Source organism: Phaethon aethereus (genome assembly GCF_964289735.1).
Source record: "Phaethon aethereus genome assembly, chromosome: 2".
Taxonomy (NCBI): domain Eukaryota; kingdom Metazoa; phylum Chordata; class Aves; order Phaethontiformes; family Phaethontidae; genus Phaethon; species Phaethon aethereus.
The window spans coordinates 80,707,226-80,726,834 of record NC_138582.1 but is presented as its reverse complement, the minus strand read 5'-3'; the positions used below and the strand labels follow the sequence as shown (position 1 = coordinate 80,726,834).

At 40.6% G+C, this 19,609-nt stretch overlaps 1 protein-coding gene across 1 annotated transcript in view; it reads left to right on the top strand.

Annotated features, from left to right (window-relative positions):
* Positions 1–8,937, top strand: part of SEMA5A (semaphorin 5A) — a gene marked incomplete at both ends in the record, with an annotated part of 362,797 nt that extends 353,860 nt beyond the window's left edge. The window contains 4 exon segments of the mRNA XM_082015378.1: positions 1,713–1,868; positions 5,016–5,063; positions 7,212–7,423; positions 8,818–8,937. Of these exon segments, the coding sequence (XP_081871504.1) occupies positions 1,713–1,868; positions 5,016–5,063; positions 7,212–7,423; positions 8,818–8,937 (536 nt within the window).
* Positions 8,938–19,609: the final 10,672 nt, after the last annotated feature.

Below are 19,609 nucleotides of genomic sequence, written 5' to 3'. Positions count from 1 at the left end.
GATCCCTGGAAACATCCAAGGTCAGGTGGTATGGGGCTCTGAGCAACCTGATCTAGTTGAAGATGTCCCTGCTTACTTCAGGGGGGTTGGACTAGATGGCCTTTAGAGGTCCCTTCTAACCCAAAGATTCTATGATTGTATGATTCTATTATTTGCCCTGTTGTTCAAAGGAGGCCCCATCCATACAGTTGCTAGTTGTTCATAAATATCAATATCCAGGTTCTTACCTGAGCTGCTGAGTAAATCTATTTTATGAACAGCTCCACAAGTGAGGGTGTGCATCTGAACCACAGACTGCTAGGGCTGATTGCTGATGTCTCTAACCAGCACTCTCCTACTGTCTTGAAATGGTCTCAGGACCACTGCTTGAGATTTTCTGTGCTAAAATTATGTCAGTCTCCTCCATCCATTTTTTTTTTACCATGCCATTTGTTAGGAAGTGAATGTCTAACCCTATCATGGAAAACATCTATTGCTTGACATTTTTCAAGACTGCAATGTGAAATATTCCTGCTAGAATCTGTTAAATTTCGGATGACAGAGTTTTAACTTTTTCTCCTATGGCCAAAGGGAAAGTAATGAGTAAATGGGAACCTTGTATGCTGGATTTATACAATGTGTTGAAAGGGGCCCAAAATAGCATAAGACTTTCCTGTCTTTCCATCTGATTCACAAAAAGTTTACAAAAGCTTCATGAATTTTCCAAATTATTCACAAATTTTAATGTTCTTCAACCTAACTTGAAACAAAAGTAGGTTAATATAGACTTGTTTATTTGAAGCAAAATGAAATTTGTAATTTTGCTTCATATTGGCATTAAATGAATTAAAATTTTGAAGTAGAAACAAACCTTGTTTGGGATAGTAGAACTGTTTATTCCATAAAACCTATCACAGTGGGAAAACTTGACAGAATAAGAAAGAAAAAAGTTTAACTGAGCTCTGTCTTTAGTATACTTGCCGAACTCAGAAGAATCCTCTGAAGGCAAGACTTGTGCTTGAATTGTAAGAAAGCTGAGCTTAGTGAAGTCACAGCACCTCATGGGAATGAGATCAATTAACTTCATTTAAGAGAAGTATTCTGAGATCACACAGGCATGAAATAAAAATGTCTTAATCAAAACTACATAGGCAGAGGAAGAAATACAGCGAAATAGAAGCTGATAATGAACCAAACGGGGTATGAGATCTCCTCTGTGTACAGCAAAGAAATGGACCTGAAATAACAAAAGCTAAAAAAAAAAAAAGTATCTGCAAGATACTACTATTCTTGTGGTTAAATAAACATCCTATTTCAGACCTGGAATACATACTCATATAGCTCTCATTGCTACTTGTCAGGTACATAAAAAAAGACAGTGTCATTGTCCACCCTAACGACCTAGACTGGAATTAACTCCGCAGCAGTCACTCTTTCAGTCACCACCGCAGAATCCGTCCGGCTTCTCGCTTCCACACACAAAGGCTGTGGCAGAAGCCACATAATACATCTGCGACAAATTTCCCATCACACTCTACATTTCAGAAACTTTTGCCAAAGCTGAGCTGCCTTTGTTTTGTCCTAATGAAAGAGCTGTCCTCTGCTGGTTGGTGGTAGCTGGGGATGAGGCCTTCTGTCATAATTCAGAAGTACCGGCTATTTCTCTCTCACTCGGTGTACTTGCAGCGTTTCATTGCCGCGTCTGTGCGTGTGTCCTTCTCTGCCCGTTGCAGACAGCTGGTCCGAGTGGTCCGAGTGGTCCAACTGTGACTCGTCTGGCGTCCAGTTCCGCGTTCGTCAGTGCATCATTTTGTTTCCTGTGGGCAGCCAGTGCACGGGCAACACCACGGAGAGCCGAGCCTGTGCTCTGGACTCCAACTTTATACCAGGTGAGATCAGCCCGCTCCTTGAAGGAGTCATGAAATCTCTCAGCGTTTCAGGGGCGAGGTGTAGTGCTGTCCCAGGCTGCACTGTGCAGAGCCAAGAGCTGGAAAAGAACTTGCCTTTTGTCAGCCAAAGCGCGGTGGTCTACTGTGAAGAGCCGATGTTGCTAGGTCTGGGGTCTTCATGAAAATCTGCCTCATGGCACCGAGTGCTGTGGGGCTGTCCCTACTGTCACCGCCTGGGACTTCGGCTAGTCACTGTCACAGCCCTCTGCAGGTCCCTCCCGTCCGACTTGTTGTCAGGGTGCAGGGATGACTACAGACAGCTAGGAGAAATAGTTTGCTTTTTACTTTAATGTCAGCATTTTTGAGGCTTTGGGTTTGTTAGAGAAACATTCCTCTAGGTTTTGTGGTTTGCATATACAAAAGTGGGTGCTGTGGTCGTTAATCTGGAAATCATTTCACAGGGTCCCTTAAATTAATAACAGCTTAGAAAGGTAAATGCTATTAACTGTGCCTCAGGTCCTTATCTCCCCTGTGACCACTAAGTACTTGATGGATAGTTCCATCGTGTATTATTCTATAACATTTGTTGAAACTCATGACTGTACTCTTTTTTTTTTTTTTTTTTTTTAAATTAGAGCAGTCATTTAAATCCACGCAGCAGTATGGGTGGCCACATTGCATTGCTGTTAACAGTCATCTTTCCGCCTGTGTACATTAAAAAAAGTTAACGGTCTATTCACAGACAGAGAAATTTACATTTTAATGTATCATTTGAAATGCGATTATGTTTACTCAGTGCAGCAACCTTTTTTTCCCTGACTATGCAGTACAATATAGTACAATATAACAAAGAAATCAACAAATTTAAACACTGTTTTTATGGATGGCGCATAATGCTTAAGCTCCCAAATACTATTTTTCCCTCCAAAACCAATGTGAAAAATGTTAGTGTAAAAGCAAAAACTCCCACATTGTATTTTCCCTTTTTTCTCAGACTTTTGAAGCAGCTTCATTAATATTTACATTCTGTGAATCCCCTGCTTAATCCAATATAAGCTGTACATCTTGTTTTGGAAAGTAGGCATTTTCAGAATCTGAAATGAGCCACTTCTTCTCTCGCCCTTCTGGTTTGCTTGCCACTCCTCCTCAAATTGCCCATATAACAGCAGATAAGGTCATGCCCATTACGCTCACCTTAGGCAAACTACTAGCTTGCCCTCTTGGGATCGCTCAGCTTGCTTTCACGCCTCCAGGTCCTCTGACTCAGAGTTCTCTCCCTCCCTTCCTCCCTTCCTCTCTTTCTTTTTCTAATTCACCCCCCTCTTTTCCTCGGCTAGTGTGCTGGCACGTCCACCCTCATGTTGTCTTCTCCTCCTCCTCCTTACCTTAGCTCTGTTCTTCTACAGAAGTTAGTATACAGAGTGATTCTGACAAAGTGCAAAAACAGCTCCTTCTCATCATTGCTGCTGCTGTGTTTCCAGAGTTAGTCCTTACCAACATTGCCTTGCAGAGCTTTATGGTTTTCTGCTTTTTTCTGCTTTTTATTTGCATTGTGAACTAATGGTCTCGACCAGACAAGGTACGCGCTCAGCCTTTAACTCGCTGTGAGACTGCTGTTCTGTCAGGTCTGATACTTTCTGATTTTGAAAATAGTTTGCATTGATTTAGCATGTGAAGAAAGGTAAAAAACAGCGATCCCTTTAGCAGTAGCTGCATGTGGATCGTCTTCTGGCAATAAAGTGGAGAACCTACTGTCTTAATTCCTCATATAGAAGCTATTGCATACCTGTGGCCATCATTGCTGCCCTTCTCTCATCTGTTTTTTTGGTTCTACTAGACACATCCTTAGATGGGAAAACCAGAGCTACACGCATTGTTCATGGTGTGGACAACACATAGATTTGTTAAGTGCCATAGTGCTGATACCCTGGCCTATTCACTGTTGCTTTCTTGGGAGTACCTAGCATTTGGTTTTCCTTTTTGGTTGCTTCTAAACACTAAGCTGATATTTTAATGGAACAATTTGTCATAGCCTCCCGGTCTCACTCATCAGTAGTAATGGTCAGCTCACAACCCATCATTTTAAATGTGAAGCTAGGATTGCTTTCCACTGTATGTATCGCTTTACACTAATCTACATTCTGTTTCATTTGTTATTTTATTGTCTAGTTTTGTGAAGAGCTTGCTTGCAAGCTTGCAAGCTTTTGCTTGCTTCTGCAGCTCTTCACAGCATGCCCTTGTCCCTGCTACCTTAGCTTTTTATCATCAGCAAACTTCAAAACCACATTTGCCTCCTGCTTTTCTAGCTCTTTGCTGAAAAGCCTGGGTCCCTGCAGAAGTGGAAACCCTCCTTCATTGTAAGAACTGGGCACATAGTACTACCCTGTTCTCTGTCTTTTTCCTCATCTCATTTGTTGCTTGGAAAGCCTTTGACAAAGAACTTACCTAAAAGCTTTTTTGAAATTGAGGTAGACTGTGTCAGTTACCCCACCTGTATCCACATGATCATTGACCCTTTCAGAGAGGTTCAAGAGGCTTGTAAGGCAGGACTTCCCCTTCACAGAAGCCATGGTCCTGAAGTAAAGAGTGGGAAAACTTGATTTCAAACAGATTTTGTTCAATATTTATTCAGAATGTTTCCAAAGTCAAAACGGTAAGGACACAGGCTGGTATTACATTTTATTAGTTTACAACTGAGACACATGAAATTGGCAGTCATCTTTTTTTTAAGATTTGTAAATTCCCTCTTTTCACATTAGTGCTAGATGTGACTTCTAGAAGTAATGAGCCCATTTGAACACAAGATAATTAAACTCTCATTGATTTTACTATTCAGAAAATCAACGGTTTCTCAACATGCTTAAACTCCACAAAGAATGTTTTCATGTGCACTTCATCTTTTTAATTCCAGGGATGTTTTCAGGCAAGAATTAAAAACATGTTGCTGCCTTTGTTTGAGAAACTAAGGAACCTGAAGGTGTCATGGGACCTTTTTGTTAATTCTACCACATAGTTAAAATCTTTTTTACTTTGGATTTGGAGTGAATGTAGTAGAATGACCTTTTAAATCCTTACTGTGTTAATCAAACTGGTAGGTCTCTGTGATGTTTTTTCTCCTTGGCATAAGTGGTTTATTTACTTTTCTAGAAATATCAGTGGCACGATCCAGCAGCGTAGAAGAAAAACGATGTGGCGGTAAGCTTTTCAGCTCTAGATGTGTATTAAATGCTGAAATATTGATTCCCCATTTTTTGCTTTTGTTTCACCTTTTGCACTTAGTTTTATTCTACCTTCTAAATGCCACATTCTCATTATTTACACTTGTACAGAAAAAGACATGTAGTTACTACAGGATTTCTCATTAAATATCCATCTGCCATTGTTGACCTTTGAGACAAGAACATGTATTACTGGATGTTTGTATTTTCTTCTTTTTCAGTACAGCAGTCACCCTTGTCTCAAAAAGAAATTCCTGTTATGAGCCAGTTATCAGTATTACAAAATTTGTAAAGTTGCTTTACCTTTTTCAGGATAATAATTTCACAAACCTCTTTGGGACTCCAAATAAATAGCAGAAAGCCATCCTGCTAACCCATTTAATAGCCCAGACTGTATCTGGGACTCATTTTCAGCTTTGCTGCCAAAGATGAAACTAAAAAATCAAAAAAACCAGTTCCATTCCAGAGAGTCCTAATGCTAGCAAAACAAATCTTGAAAGAGATTGTTAAAAAAAACCCAAACAATAAGAAGAAGAAGAAAAAGGGAAAATGACCATTTTTTTGTGCTGAGCTATCACGCTTAGTCTGTGTCGTCGTGGTAATAGCTCTAGCCAGTTCTAGTATTCCATGCACAGATAAGCTGCATTTTTAACCTAAGAAAGGACAATGAAAACACAGGAGTTATGCAAGGGTACTAGTGTGCATGGTAACTTGTTATGGGAGCCAGGATAATGTGATTTGATTTTTTTCTAGTAAGCAGTGGTACTCTGAAAACGTTTTGCCAAGTTCTACAACAGTGGGAAACTCTCATAAAAGTGTAGAAGGATATTTCAGTGATAATTTATATGTTGGGGCAGTCAACCTGTCTCCTAAATATTAGTTTGTGTTTCTGAATACCCAGTAGGCTTGTAAAGGTCCTGCGTTAGACATTTGAAAAAATGGGACCCATGTGCTGGCCCATTTTTCTGTATTACAGTGAAAAAGGTCTAACAGATGTTTCTCAGACTAGTGGCAGTCTTTCAGTTTAAAATCTTTCAGTTGTGCATTTAGGCAACCACAAACAAATTTTCAGTAACGTTAAGATGAAATTTCCAACATGATCTTCTCACCGATACTACTTTCCTAATCAAAAAGCACCACTCCAGTTTGACGTAACATTGAAAAGCAGTGTAATTTGTTTATTTTGAGCTAATCCTACTGGTGCCACATCTGACCCGATATCTTTGTTCAGTAACATCAGGGGACGATTGTGCTTTAGATTCCCTTCTGCAGTTTCATGACGCAATGACCTTCCTCCCGGTTTTAATCCTTCCATGGATGGAGAGGGTTCCCCACTGTCTGAGCCCATAGTATCTTTGAAGAGTATCTTTAAGGAGTCTCTCTCACTCTCCCCTTCCCATTGTCCCCTAAAATGCTACCATTTCTTCCTCATCACCCCCCACCGCCCCTTACATCTAGAAAAAATTCTGAAGGCTGGAGAAGGGAACAAATTGGCCATATATCAAGGATACAGAAACAGTGAGATGCAGCAAGAATCAAAGCAGGGGGTGGAAAAAAATGTCTGTCACTGATTCTGGGATATGCACCAAATAAACAGGATATGGAAAACATTTTAGGGAACGCAGGATTGTCGTTCAAAGATAGCAGCATTTTGTTAGTTCTGCCACAAGTCACTATATGTAAGAGGAAGAACAGGAAGAACAGCAAAGGAGGTGATACCATAGTTCACTGAAAAAAAGCTATGTATGTACATTACATACATAATTTATGCATAAGAAGGCTTTGTTATACGGTCTGAAGAAAAATGTTGCTGAACTATTCAAACGTGCAATTCATTCATCTATTATTTGGATTCTGAACTTGTTTAAGTATCTTTCAAAAATCTCAGTCTTAATACATACAGGAATACATGGATATCTAAAATTCTTACAATGACCCCTTCAGGGAAGTACAATGCATTTGCTACTGTAGGGATAAACCATTGCAATTGAGATGTTTGTGGGAAACACATGAAATTTCCCTCGTCCTTATTTGAATCAAGCACTTGTCTACATTTTTCCCCAAGCTTAAGCTTTTATTGCTACTTCCTTAAAAATAAGATTGTCTTCCGCTCTCTACTCTGCAGAGTTCAACATGTTTCACATGATCGCAGTGGGATTAAGTAGCTCAATACTTGGTTGCCTTCTTACCCTGCTTGTTTACACGTATTGCCAACGGTATCAACAACAGTCTCATGACGCAACCGTCATCCATCCGGTGTCACCAGCTCCTCTAAATACCAGCATTACCAACCATATCAACAAACTGGACAAATATGATTCTGTAGAAGCCATCAAGGTGAGACGTGGGTTTGGAGCTCTATAATGCACAACGTATATGGTCCTAGACAACAGTTCTGCTCTATCAAAAGAATTCTACTTGCTAGTTTTCTGCAGTGGCATTTGGACTCAAATTATGCTGATTGTTAATGACAAAAATAATGAACTCAAAGGAGGTATTGTAATTACAGATCCTTTCCTTTGCCAATCCCTATTATACAGGAAGTTAGATTTTGTGGGTATGTATGATTTATACAGCAGCAGCCTTTCCTGGAAAAAACAGACCACTCAAGTTTTGTTCTGTGGGGGTTTTTTCCTAACTGTGTTCCCTAGTGGCTTGTTCAAGAAGTAAATAGGGCCATTAACAATCATCATGACATATATTGAAGGTAATCCTTTGGCTCCAGTGATAAGGTGTCAAGGGCGCTGTTCATCTTCCTGCACTATGTCTTTATACAGGAGATGTATCTGGTGAATATATTCTGGGTCAGACTCTCAGCTAATGTTCATACCCAAAATATTCTGTAAATGAGCAGTACAGATTTACATTAGCTGAGAGTCTGGCATGATATCTATATCAAATGATCATTGTTCCCAAACAGCTATTTTCTTTCTATGACCTTTCAGAATAGCTCTGCTTTTCAGTTCCACTGAGTTAAGGAAGGATGAGCATTCTGAAAATACCTAGTTCAGTATTTTCAGATTACACAGTTTATTCGTGCAGCTGCAAAGCTTTTTGTAAATGAGGATTTTTCTTCAATCTTACCTGGATAATCCAGTTTTTAATTTCTGTATTTTTCTTTCTAATTAAAGACGTTTTAAAGAATTTAATTAAAAACAGCAAGAAAAGTCTGTATTTTGTAATCAGTGGTGGAATATGTATTTAATTTAAAGCTTTCCAAATTCCACTAATCATCTCTCTGGATAGCTACAGAAACAAAAACAAACTTTGAAAATTCATACTCTAAATACCCGTATCACTTTTACAAAAACAGGCTTTACACTTTTAAGACCTTCAGACATTTCTCCTACATATTGCATTTGAAAATCAAGGAATTAATGCAGTAAAGAGAAAATATTTCTTACTCAGTAAAAAGATAATGAGGAATCATTCTAATAGGAAGAACTGAATATGTATGATTAAAAAGTCTTTTTAATCATAAAAATTGTTTTATAATATTTGGGGGAAGGTGCCTGGCTTTACTTTATTGAGTAACGTTGCTTTTTGTAGGAATGTTATTATGTAAGCAGATACATGCAAATGCAAGTTTTTTTAAATGTGCTGGTATTTCTCAATGCATTTACTATAAACAGATATTTGCCACAAAAATTGCCTTGGTGAAAGAGCACTTAGTGGTTACCTTTCCTCTGTCTTTCCCATTTTCTTATCTCTTTTTTTTTTCCCCCCCTCAGGCATTTAACAAAAACAACCTGATTCTGGAGGAGAGAAACAAATACTTCAATCCACATCTTACTGCAAAGACTTATTCTAATACCTATTTTACAGATTTCAATAATTATGATGAGTACTAATGGGCTTGTGTATTTTCTGGCCGCCTGTAACTCCCCAGTCCCCAAGGCCTGTGCTACTTGACTGCTCATGTGATTGAGGCTTCAGAAATGAAGTTCAGAGACATTTCAAGCACGATCCAAGCCATCAGTGTCCCATTGCTGCCGAAAGCCCAAAACACCTGTTTGTGACATGATGTTTTCTTTGCAGAGTGCAAGGTTGGCCTTCAGTGTTGGGTGCAGATGTAGCCCCTCAGTGTCGCTGGACCACTCATGAGGATTATTGCATCGCTTCACTCAGTTTCATAAACTTCCAGTCGCTCTACCAAGTGACTAAGTAATTCCTGAGCTTTTAGGAAAAAAAAAACCCAAAACCAGTTACCCCTTAAAGCTGCGCCAGGAGTACAAATCCAATTTTATTTTTAGGCATTGTCTTTTGTTTCTGTGAGGTTTGAAAAGGGAGCTCTGCTGTTAGCCACGGAGCCCTCTGTGAAGTCTCCTGAAGCTCACACCACCAAAAAGAGCTGGCGGGGTGCTGGGAACCACGACGAGAAGAAACGTTTAGCGATGCTTTGCGGCAGCGCTGGGCTCTGGAGGGCTGACCTTCCCCGGCTGTAAGTTACTCCAGCTGCAGCTCAGCTGTTCAGAGTGTGGAGACTAAGGCCGTACCGGGGGATACAACCTTGTCGTTAACCCAGAGAGCTTCAGTGTCGGTGGTTTCCAGTTGCGAGACGAGCCCGGTCACATAAAACCTTCACCTAGTTCGGTTTAATTTTGGGGAGGATGTGGAAGGGTATGTCCCACAGGGAGGCCGAGGGAGGGTAGGAGGGGCACCCTGGAGGTTCTCCGGCGTGGTGTTAGTAAACCAGCCTCGCTGCAGCGTGTGGGTTAGCACGAGCCGTGGCATCCCACAGACTTCCTCTCCCCCGTGCCTGCTCATGGGAACCCGCTTGTCTCTCTGCTGTAGCACTTGCCGTCAGGCTGGTGGTAGAAAGACAGGACTGCACCACGTTTTGGGTGCCATCTCAGGCTCTTGGGGGTACGTAGGCATAATCATAGATCTGCTTTTCTCCTCCCAGCTTTTACTTTGTATGCACGTGCCTGACAAACAAAGCTGGCTCAGAAACGCAGATGTATTTGCAAAGCGTTGTCTCATCTTGCTGCCGTGTCCGACCCGCGCTAGTCAGCCCCTAGAGGAACATTCTTCTGGTGTTTTGAGTGATTATCTTGTTGGACTGAATTGATGTAAATATTTAAAATACCGTTTAAGTTATCAGTTTTAATTCCTTTTGTAGTGGCAGGTGAGGAAACACAAAGAATTTTTATACCATTTTTCTTTGTTCTGTCTGTCTTCACCCACATTCATGACATTGCTATTTTTGTATCTGAAATTCCAGATGTGTAACTAAAAAGAAAAGGGCAGGGATTTGGGCCAGATTTTCCAGAGTACTTAGTAGTAAGGCAGCATTTGCTATTCTCAGAAGCTTGTGAAAAGAAATTAAAAGTGAATGTTAAGGATTAAAGAATTGGGCTTTCATTTTTTTCAGCACGCTAGATGCAAAGATCATCGCACCAGAATACCAGGGAGGTATGCAAGGAGAAGCAGAGTGGATATGTTTCCATTCTGTGGTTAGAGCCCTTGATCTTAGGTCGTGCTATGATGGGCAAATAAAGAAAAACATGTACAGGTTATGATTCACAACTATGTACAAAAAAAGGAAAAAGTACCAAGAAACATTGATCCTGCAGGACTGCATTTGAGCACCACTTTGGTGGTCCAGCCGCTTAGATAGCAAGGGTAAACACCGTATCTAATGATGGAAATGAGCAACATTTTTGAACGGGGATAGATCTGAACGTAGCACTATGCTTCCCATCTCTGTTCTGCAGTAAAATTAAAAAATGCAATGCAAGTGGTCTTTGAAAAGCTGTGCAGTAAAATGAACGCACATTTACCATCTATGAAAATAATCAGCCGCCTATTTTTTCCTTCCAGCTGAATAGTTCTCCCTGTTACTAACTAAGTCAAAAGAAAGCACCCCACCCTCAGACCAGTTCGTCTCCAGAAAGTATAATAATACTGGTTCTCTATAATTTGTGATTTTTTTACTGTACATTAGATTTGGTTTTCCAGGAAGAAATTAGCTGATTGCCCTTGAGTAAGAGGAAATTTTCTCAGCAAGAAAATTCAGTGAAACAGATAGAGGGGGAAAAAAGCTCTCCAAATCATAACTAGTCCAATATCTGAATCACTCTGTTCATGCCAAAAGATAAAATTTTACATTTAAATAAGATAAAGAAAATAAAATCTATATTGCTGCCACTGCCAAGAAGAAGCAGCACATGCACATACACACATATGCACACAACACTGTTCCTCTCTGCCCCTGTACGAAGAGCACGTTAGTCTGGCTTATGGATTTTGTATTTAGACTATTAGTTATGAGACCAATATCTTAAAAATATTTGAACTATGTATTTTTATTTTAACTTTTTTTAATTAAAATTACCTGAAATTAGCTTTTTTTTAAACTCTTCAGTAGCTTGAGGCACGCCTATCTTTACAATGATCTGTTTTCCATTCTTTTCATGGATAGATACATACGTTAGATACATGTTATATATGTGGTAATAATACCCTAGGTTAAATCTGCATGATCATAGGCAGAAGTGCATTTAGCAGATGCTCAGTCTGCTCACACTTCCATCTCCCAAAAGAGTATTTGAGGTGTTCCTGATCTTTGAGCAACTCCCATGTGATGTCATTTAAACACCATGCCAACTTGTTGGGAAAGTGTTTCTTTTAAACATTTTTTTTTTGTCATTCAGCTTCCTAAATTACATTGTTCTAAATCACAGGCAGAGATATATTCAAACCTCTATCTAAAGCAGTAGGGTAAACATGGAAATTTCACAGCGTTTCAGTGAGAAGAAATTGATGACAAGATCTCCTTGTCAAGTTAGATTCTGAGACAGCAGGTTTTAAAGCCATTAGATATTTGCGTCTTAGGAAATTTTAGAGGACCCCAGATGCACCACCTATATTAGTATTTTCACCTTCTGAGTTCTACACAGCTGCCCAAGTAGTTTAATACAGCCTTTCCTTACACGTGGAGCAAAGCAAAATGTAGTTTCTATTAATTTTCAATTTACTTTATTTAGCATTTTTGCTAAAATAGTCTACACACATGTTGGCAAAAAGCACATTCCTCCATGAAAGTTTTCATTTTTCTTTTGCCAAATATGTAACAAGGCGGGCATTTGCCTGCAAAACTTATTTAAGCCAGTGGAGCTCTCAAATTTGCGCAAGGGTAAAATTTGGTTCTTACAGCATTTTTCTGTTCTTGGAAAGGAAAAATCAGCTCCCTTGCCCATTAAATGCCGTGCTTAAATACTCCTTATCCTTTCACTTAGGCAAAGTGATCTGTTCTGGATAAATAATTGTATTACCTGTGATGCCAATAGTTAATATTACTAAACCACTTTTGCACTGATTGCATATATTTAAAAATGTTTCTCTATTTTGAATGCAAATATTTCAGCAGGTAGATCAAAATTCTCTGAGCAAAGCTGTTTCTGTGTAGCCCTGGAGTGAGGAGGAAGCAGGATTGCTAGTCGGATCCTGTACAGTATATACTTGCATTGGATAACTCAAAGTAGAATTGTGCTTGAGTACACATTTTGGGCTTATTTTTCTATTAGATACATGGTGTATCTTCCTCAGTTGCTTAGAAAATGGACTCCTGTGCTTGCAGATTTATCTTATACTTTGATTTGAGTCTGATGACCTTTATGGTCATTTAAAGTTACTTTACGTGGGAGCTTTTCCAGCTGTTTGCAGTCACCTGCTGTTGGAGCAGTATGGCTAAAACTAATCAAGAGATTTTTGACTAGGATTAGGATTTTCATAAGAGACTGGGAGAAAGAATGGGGCTTAAATGGCTCTGATTTCCAGGCTATTAAGCAGTACTGATTAAAGTCTCAGATGGGTGTAGGACACTGCATTTAGTTAGCTCTACCCCAGCTCCACAGTAACTTCTGGGAAAATAGCACGTCAACGTACAAATCAAGAGCTACCAAAGCACTTATGTTAAGTGAAGAAAGTTCTCAGAGCATCAGACCATAGGGCTATTCAAACCAGAAAAGAAAGTAAGAGGTCCCAGATGCAACAAAAATGTTAATGGGAATAAATGCTTCAATATTTTTCTCCTCATACTTCTAGAAAGAATATGTTCACTTCTTTAAATGTGGGACCAGTTTTATTAAAATCAGTGCAACGTAAGCACATTCCTAAAGTTAATTGTATGTATAATGGCTTTGCTGTATGAGATCAATTCTGTAAACAGTTTGGTCCAAGCTTATCTTGCTCTCCTTGAGACATCTGACCAATTTCTGACTGTAGCTGCCATCAGCACCCTCTATGTCTCACCTGGGAGAACATCCTTAGACGGGCAGAGTTACGTCCTGGTGAGGGCTTGTGTCTCTCCACCAACACTATAGTGAGCCTAGAGAGATACACTTCTAATTTTCACTGTCATTTGGATGCCTAAATTTCGATTGGCAAAATCTAGGCTCTTGAGTATGATTTTACTCATCACGTAAGTAACCACACTGAGCTCAGTGGTACGGATGTAACAAGTTACTTATTTTAATGTGTTTACAGGATTGAGCCCAAAATACATTGCTTCTGCACAAATCCATGCACAGTACAAGATTACTTCAATAGTAAGAAAACAGATTCATTTAAAGTTGTCCACATGCAAATCTGCGTCTTGATATCAGGGAATAGATACGTGTTCATTGTGTGGGGTATTTGAATTCATTCCTTTCTTTGCTAAATAAATGAATGATAAAACAAGATGCTGCTTGACTTCATTTAAAAGCCATTCTTCCAAATAAAGAAGGGTTCTGGGATCTGTGAATATTTTCCCTCTCTTTCTCTCGTCTCCACAAAAATGAATCTGTGTGTGGCTGAAATGGCCTTTAGCTAGACTGTTCTGGGTAAGTAAGTGAATGCTTTGCATTGTATTGCCATGCGACAACATTTGCTAACCAGGATGGTACAAAGAGGGAAACGTGCTAACCTGGCAGGTTTGGCAAAGATTTCAACCCCAGCAGTAGCAAGGGTAAGCAGAAGTGGAAACAAAAACGTGGAAGAATGTGACTGAAGGCTTGGCAAACTCATCGGTAAACTTTCACAGAAACTTGGAGGCTCTTTGGGAACTGCCAAGGGCGACGCTGTTGGGACTGTAACCTCCTGAACAGTCAAGCCAACTACTTGCTAGAGCAAAAATCAGTCTGGTTGCAACAGGTAGCAAGGTTGTGCAAAGTTGTGATCGTTACTCAGAATCAGGGGAGAAATGAACTGGTGACACTCTCGGCACCAGGTTGACCAGAAGGGCACGAGATGCCTTCACAAGCAGTAAGCGCCGCAGTACAGGTGGCATTTTGGCAACATCTATGTTGGCAGGAAAGGTGGGGCAACAGGAGCAGCTCTCTAGAGCCAAACAGCTGGTACTGAACTCAACGGATTTTGGACTAGCTCCAGGCTAGTCCCACAGGCTGAACACCCACTACCAGTTAGAGCGTACCCCTTTAGTTTTCAGTTTTCATTCAAAAAAACCAAACAACAACAAGAAGCCACAGCAGATGGCATGCTCTGCGACTGCTCCGTGGCGCAAATGAAAGCACAGTAGGAGGTGTACCGGGAACAGATAAACCTTTTGTTTCCAGTTGGCTCTTTGGATCCAGGTTGGGCACTTCTTCACATACTTCTCCCCTTGCCTTTCCTGCTTGTGGAAAACTGATCCTCGCTCTACCTAGCTGAGGATTTATCAATTTGAAGGAGTGATTTTATACCAGTACAGAAGACTGCTAAAAAATTGTATTATAAAACTTGACATCAAGGGCTGTGCAAAAACTGTTATACTGATACTGAGTCTGGCTTATTTTAATTGTTCTTAAACTGAACGTGCCGTGACAATTCCTCAACTGAAATGAACATCTGAGCAGAGATGGTAGTTTCATAACATCATTTCAGAAAAAAATTCAATCAGTGTAACTTTCAGCATTCTCACAATCCAATCCTAGAGGCTCAGAATGCAGAAAGAAGCTATTATTCATGCTTTTTTTTTTTTTTCCCTCCAAAGGATTTATCCACAAACCTCATCCGACAACAGCTTCAGATTTTAAAATATCATGGAAGGTAATTAACAGTAACACAGTATATGTTCCAGGATTCAGCAACTGTATTTGCTAATCACTAAGCCCATGTTTTTGAAGTAATTCTCCCTTTTGTTAGCTGCAGCAGTAGACATTGACTGAAAATGAAATAAATATTAAATTTCAAATAAATGGGACATTTAAGATCCCAACTTTTAAATAAAGCTTTGAAGCAAGTATAGCTGCAGAAGAAATTGCTTTTATATCTGTGTGCTGAAAAGTGCTTTCTCTTGTCATGACCCTATGAAATGTCCTGTTTTTTTCCTGTGGGGGGAAAAAAAAAAAATTAATAGTGATGTACCCAAGATAAAATAATTGAAATAGAACTCAGATATTTTTAGCAATAGTAAACACTTTTGATTTAGTATCAGGAGAATGCCATTGCTTATTGCAATAATAGGAGTAAATGATCCTTGTACAGAACTTTATAGGGAATAATTTTCCCTTGCCATTAACTCCTTCAAAAACAGCTTCCTTAGCAAAACTTCTCAGGAGACCTGCTGAAGATACTCACATTTAAGAAGAAACGGTGGTGCGGAGGCTTGAGCAGAGAAGCACAGGAGCAGGGATCTAAGCCGGTTACAACTGCAGTCTCGCTGTACTGACATGGAGCTCACTTTGGATTTACACCTCTTCAGACAGGTATTGTATCCTAATGGCTGTTCCCTTGACTTATTTAGTACTCCAGGGAGGTAATTTAACATAATGCTTTGCTGATCATCTGGAACAGAGAGAAGCTCTGTAATGGTGACAATGTTTTTCCATCATATGTTTGCACCCTACATTTCCCTCTCCAGTGATATTTTTTGATTTTTTAAATTATTTATTTTGATGAGTTTGCTTTTATAAAATTGGTTTGGGGCAGGGGGAGCATACCACTTTCCTAGTCTCCATTACTCATATTGATATTGTTTAAGTGCCTTGATTAGTATTCACAATTTCTTCTGACTTAGTGTCTTTTTCAACCTTTGATAATAATGATTTTACTGCCTTTTTCAGATCTTTAATGTCAGCATGACCTGAACTTCACCCTTTTGTGCTCATTTAACACTTTTCCCCAAATCAGAACACTTACCCTTAAGATGCATACTCAAATCTCAGTCACACATCTGTGATCTAAGCCATAATTTTGCTTTGCACTAGTGGAAACAGTACAAACCTACATGGGAATACCAAGTTCTACAGTGATAAATTTGGACTCTCTGCAGAAGAAGAGAAAAATCAACTTCTTTACCTTTCTATATTCCCTTTGAATCTTCCTGCCTGGTGCTATTCAGGGGCCATAGTGTATGAGTATATACATTCCTCTCTAAGAGTGCTCTTCAAGCCAATGCTTATAGTTAAAGCCGTGTTTGTGGGATTTCCTGATCCTATGAAATGTTAAATGTGTTTGATATTAAAACAGACATAAAACTTGCCATCAACCCATGCCACAGAGATGGGTAAAAATGGTTTCCAGTGTCATGATTATTGGCTCAAATATGGATTAGAGCCATTCATTCCCTTAATTTCCTAGAAATATTCATAACTTCCCAAGACCATTCCTTCTATGGGTGGTTTTTTTTAAACCTTATCAATTATTTATCCACGGCCATAACAAGCCCACCTTTGCCTAAGATTTACCACGAAACCTGAGCTAGTATTTCTCCTGAGGTACTGATTAGAGCAGAAGACACTTTCTAGTAATAAAGATGTTGCTGTTAACATATACCCTGCTGCAGAAAGGCACAGATCGAAGGGGGCATTCTCTTCTTCTTCCCATCGGTGGCAGTTATGTAGAAAATGAAAACATGGGAAACTTAGCTAGCTTGGTTCAGTGGGAGTCGTTTTGGAATATAAATTCCTCACACAGACTACAGTAATTAATGTACCATAGTAAGAGCCATCATGCCAGGTAAGACCAAAAGCATCTTTAGGCCTCTCTCCTAGCAGTAACGGAGAGCATCTATATTTGTGTTTCAATTGTGCCTTATTTTACAATAATCCTTTTAAAGGATAGCCCTTCCTTCCTATGGAATCAAACGTTTCTTCATTTTTTATTTTTTCCCACAGGAATTAGGACTCTCTGAGTCGTAAAGGGATTGCTTCCTGCATAGCAATCCTCCCCACCACCGTAACCGCAAAGCCCCTCCACCTGTTACCCTGTGCTAGAGCAGTAAGTCGGAGCTGTCTTGCAACCCTTACTGCTGCACAAGTTTCCAGACACTTCCAGACACAGTTTCCAAACTTCCAGACACAAGTTTGCCTCCATCTTCTGTTTCCAGTCAGAAGCTGGTTTCTGGTTATGAGTTTTAAATCTAGTACCTGTGTACTCTGGTCGGCTGTGACTGGGTTGCTTCAGATTCCACCTAACACGATGTCTCGGTTCCTCAACAAATGTTTGATTTCAGAAGGTGGGTACTTAGGGACAGACAGCGTTATTGGGATGTTGGTAGTTTTTAAGATTAAGACAGAAATATTTTTCAGAGAAAAAACCTGGTAGGTAGACAAAAAGTGAGTGCAACCCTCCATGTTAACAGTCACTTATGCGACAGAGATCTGTGGTCTAGATCACAAAATCTTATATAGCCCTTGTCATTAAAATTCATAGGATAAAAAAACCCGAAAACCAGAAAACAACAAAAAAACAAAATCCACAACAAAAAAACTAAACCCACAACAAAGCCAAAGAAATCTCAAGAGAGGAAAGTTCGTCCACCATACTTCTCCAGCACATCCACTTGATCTAGAATTCAACGTCTATTAAAAAACTAAAGACAGTTTTAAAATTCTCAGAAATCCCAGGTAAATAAATGAACAAGCAATAAGTGTGTCCTAATACTCAGAGGAGCTGCATTCCTGCTGTGTTGCAAGAGCTGTGTGATGACATCAGCAAGTTATCAACCTGGAACATTTCCAGACAGTAACATTTAAACATTAGTGGCTGTTTCAGCCAACACAAGGAACCTTACTCAAAGCTTTCCTGGAAAAGCAGAAAGTCTGCTGCTGCCGAGCAGGTCAGGATTTGTTTTACTTCACCTGAACATTTTCTGCAACCAACAGCAGCTGGGATGCAAGGCTGGGTTTTTTAGCATAACTCTCTTGTGTGCGTATCTCTGGTGTCTGATGCCTGTGGATGGAAAGTCCCTGTTCAAAAGACAAAGTCCTGCACATTTGCCTTATGGCTTTTTACCTGCCAAACCTACCAGTTTGTAGACTGACTGTGAAAAATCATGTATGTTCTTGTCCACCTGGACTCACGTGCTGTCTCTCCCGTGCACATGCACACACAAGCACATACACATCCAGCATGACAAAGGGAGACTGGGACAAAGATTGCTGAAGTCGCTGTCAGATCATAGTTTTAGCTTTTTGTGTATGTAATGATATTTTTTCTGTGTGTTCCCTGTGATCATATTTCTTACTGATGCTTGAGAGCTCACACGCTGAGTGAGATCTGGTACATAAACACAAAGCAGAAAATCAGGTTTCTGTGTGGGAGATGTGAATGTCGGTTGCCTCAATATTTGACCGGTAGGTTTGGTTTAAATAATGTGTTACTATCTCTGAAGAAAAGCGTCTGAAGGGTTACTCAGCCAGTCGATACAAATTGAGTTCAATATCCTCTTGGTTTCCTCATTAAAGAAAACATCACCAGGTTTGCAGGGGCCAATTACTGATCATTAACAGGGGTACCACTAGATTGCTCGCAAGCTGGTCTGCCATTTCTGCTCCAAAGCTGTGCTCTGTGAAGTTTCAATGAGAGCCAAGAGAGACACTGTGGTGGGGTGACCCTGGATGGACACCAGGTGCCCACCAAAGCCGCTCTGTTACTCCCCTCCTCAGCTGCAACGGGGGAGAGAGAAAATAACGAAAGGCTCGTGGGTCAAGGTAAGGACAGGGAGAGATCAGTCAGAAATTACTGTCACAAGCAAAACAGACTCGACTTGAGAGGAATTAATTTAATTTATTGCCAATGAAAACCAGAATAGGGTAATGAGAACTAAAACCAAATCTGAAAACACCTTCCCCCCACCCCTCCCTTCTTCCCGGGCTCAACTTCACTCCTCATTTCTCTCCCTCCTCCCCCCGAGCGGCGCAGGGGGACGGGAAATGGGGGTTGTGGTCAGTTCATCACACGCTGTCTCTGCCGCTCCTTCCTCCTCAGGGGGAGGCTCCTCACACTCCGCCCTGCTCCAGCCTGGGGTCCCTCCCACGGGAGACAGTCCTCCATGAACTTCTCCAACGTGGGTCCTTCCCATGGGCTGCAGTTCTTCACGAGCTGCTCCAGCCTGGGTCCCCCCACAGGTGCCGTCCTTCAGGAACAGGCGGCTCCAGCCTGGGTCCCCCGCGGGGTCACAAGTCCTGCCCGCACCCCTGCTCCAGCCTGGGCCCCTCTCCCCACGGGGCCACAGGCCCTGCCAGGAGCCGGCTCCAGCGCGGGCTGCCCACGGGGTCACGGCCTCCTTCGGGCATCCCCCTGCTGCGGCGTGGG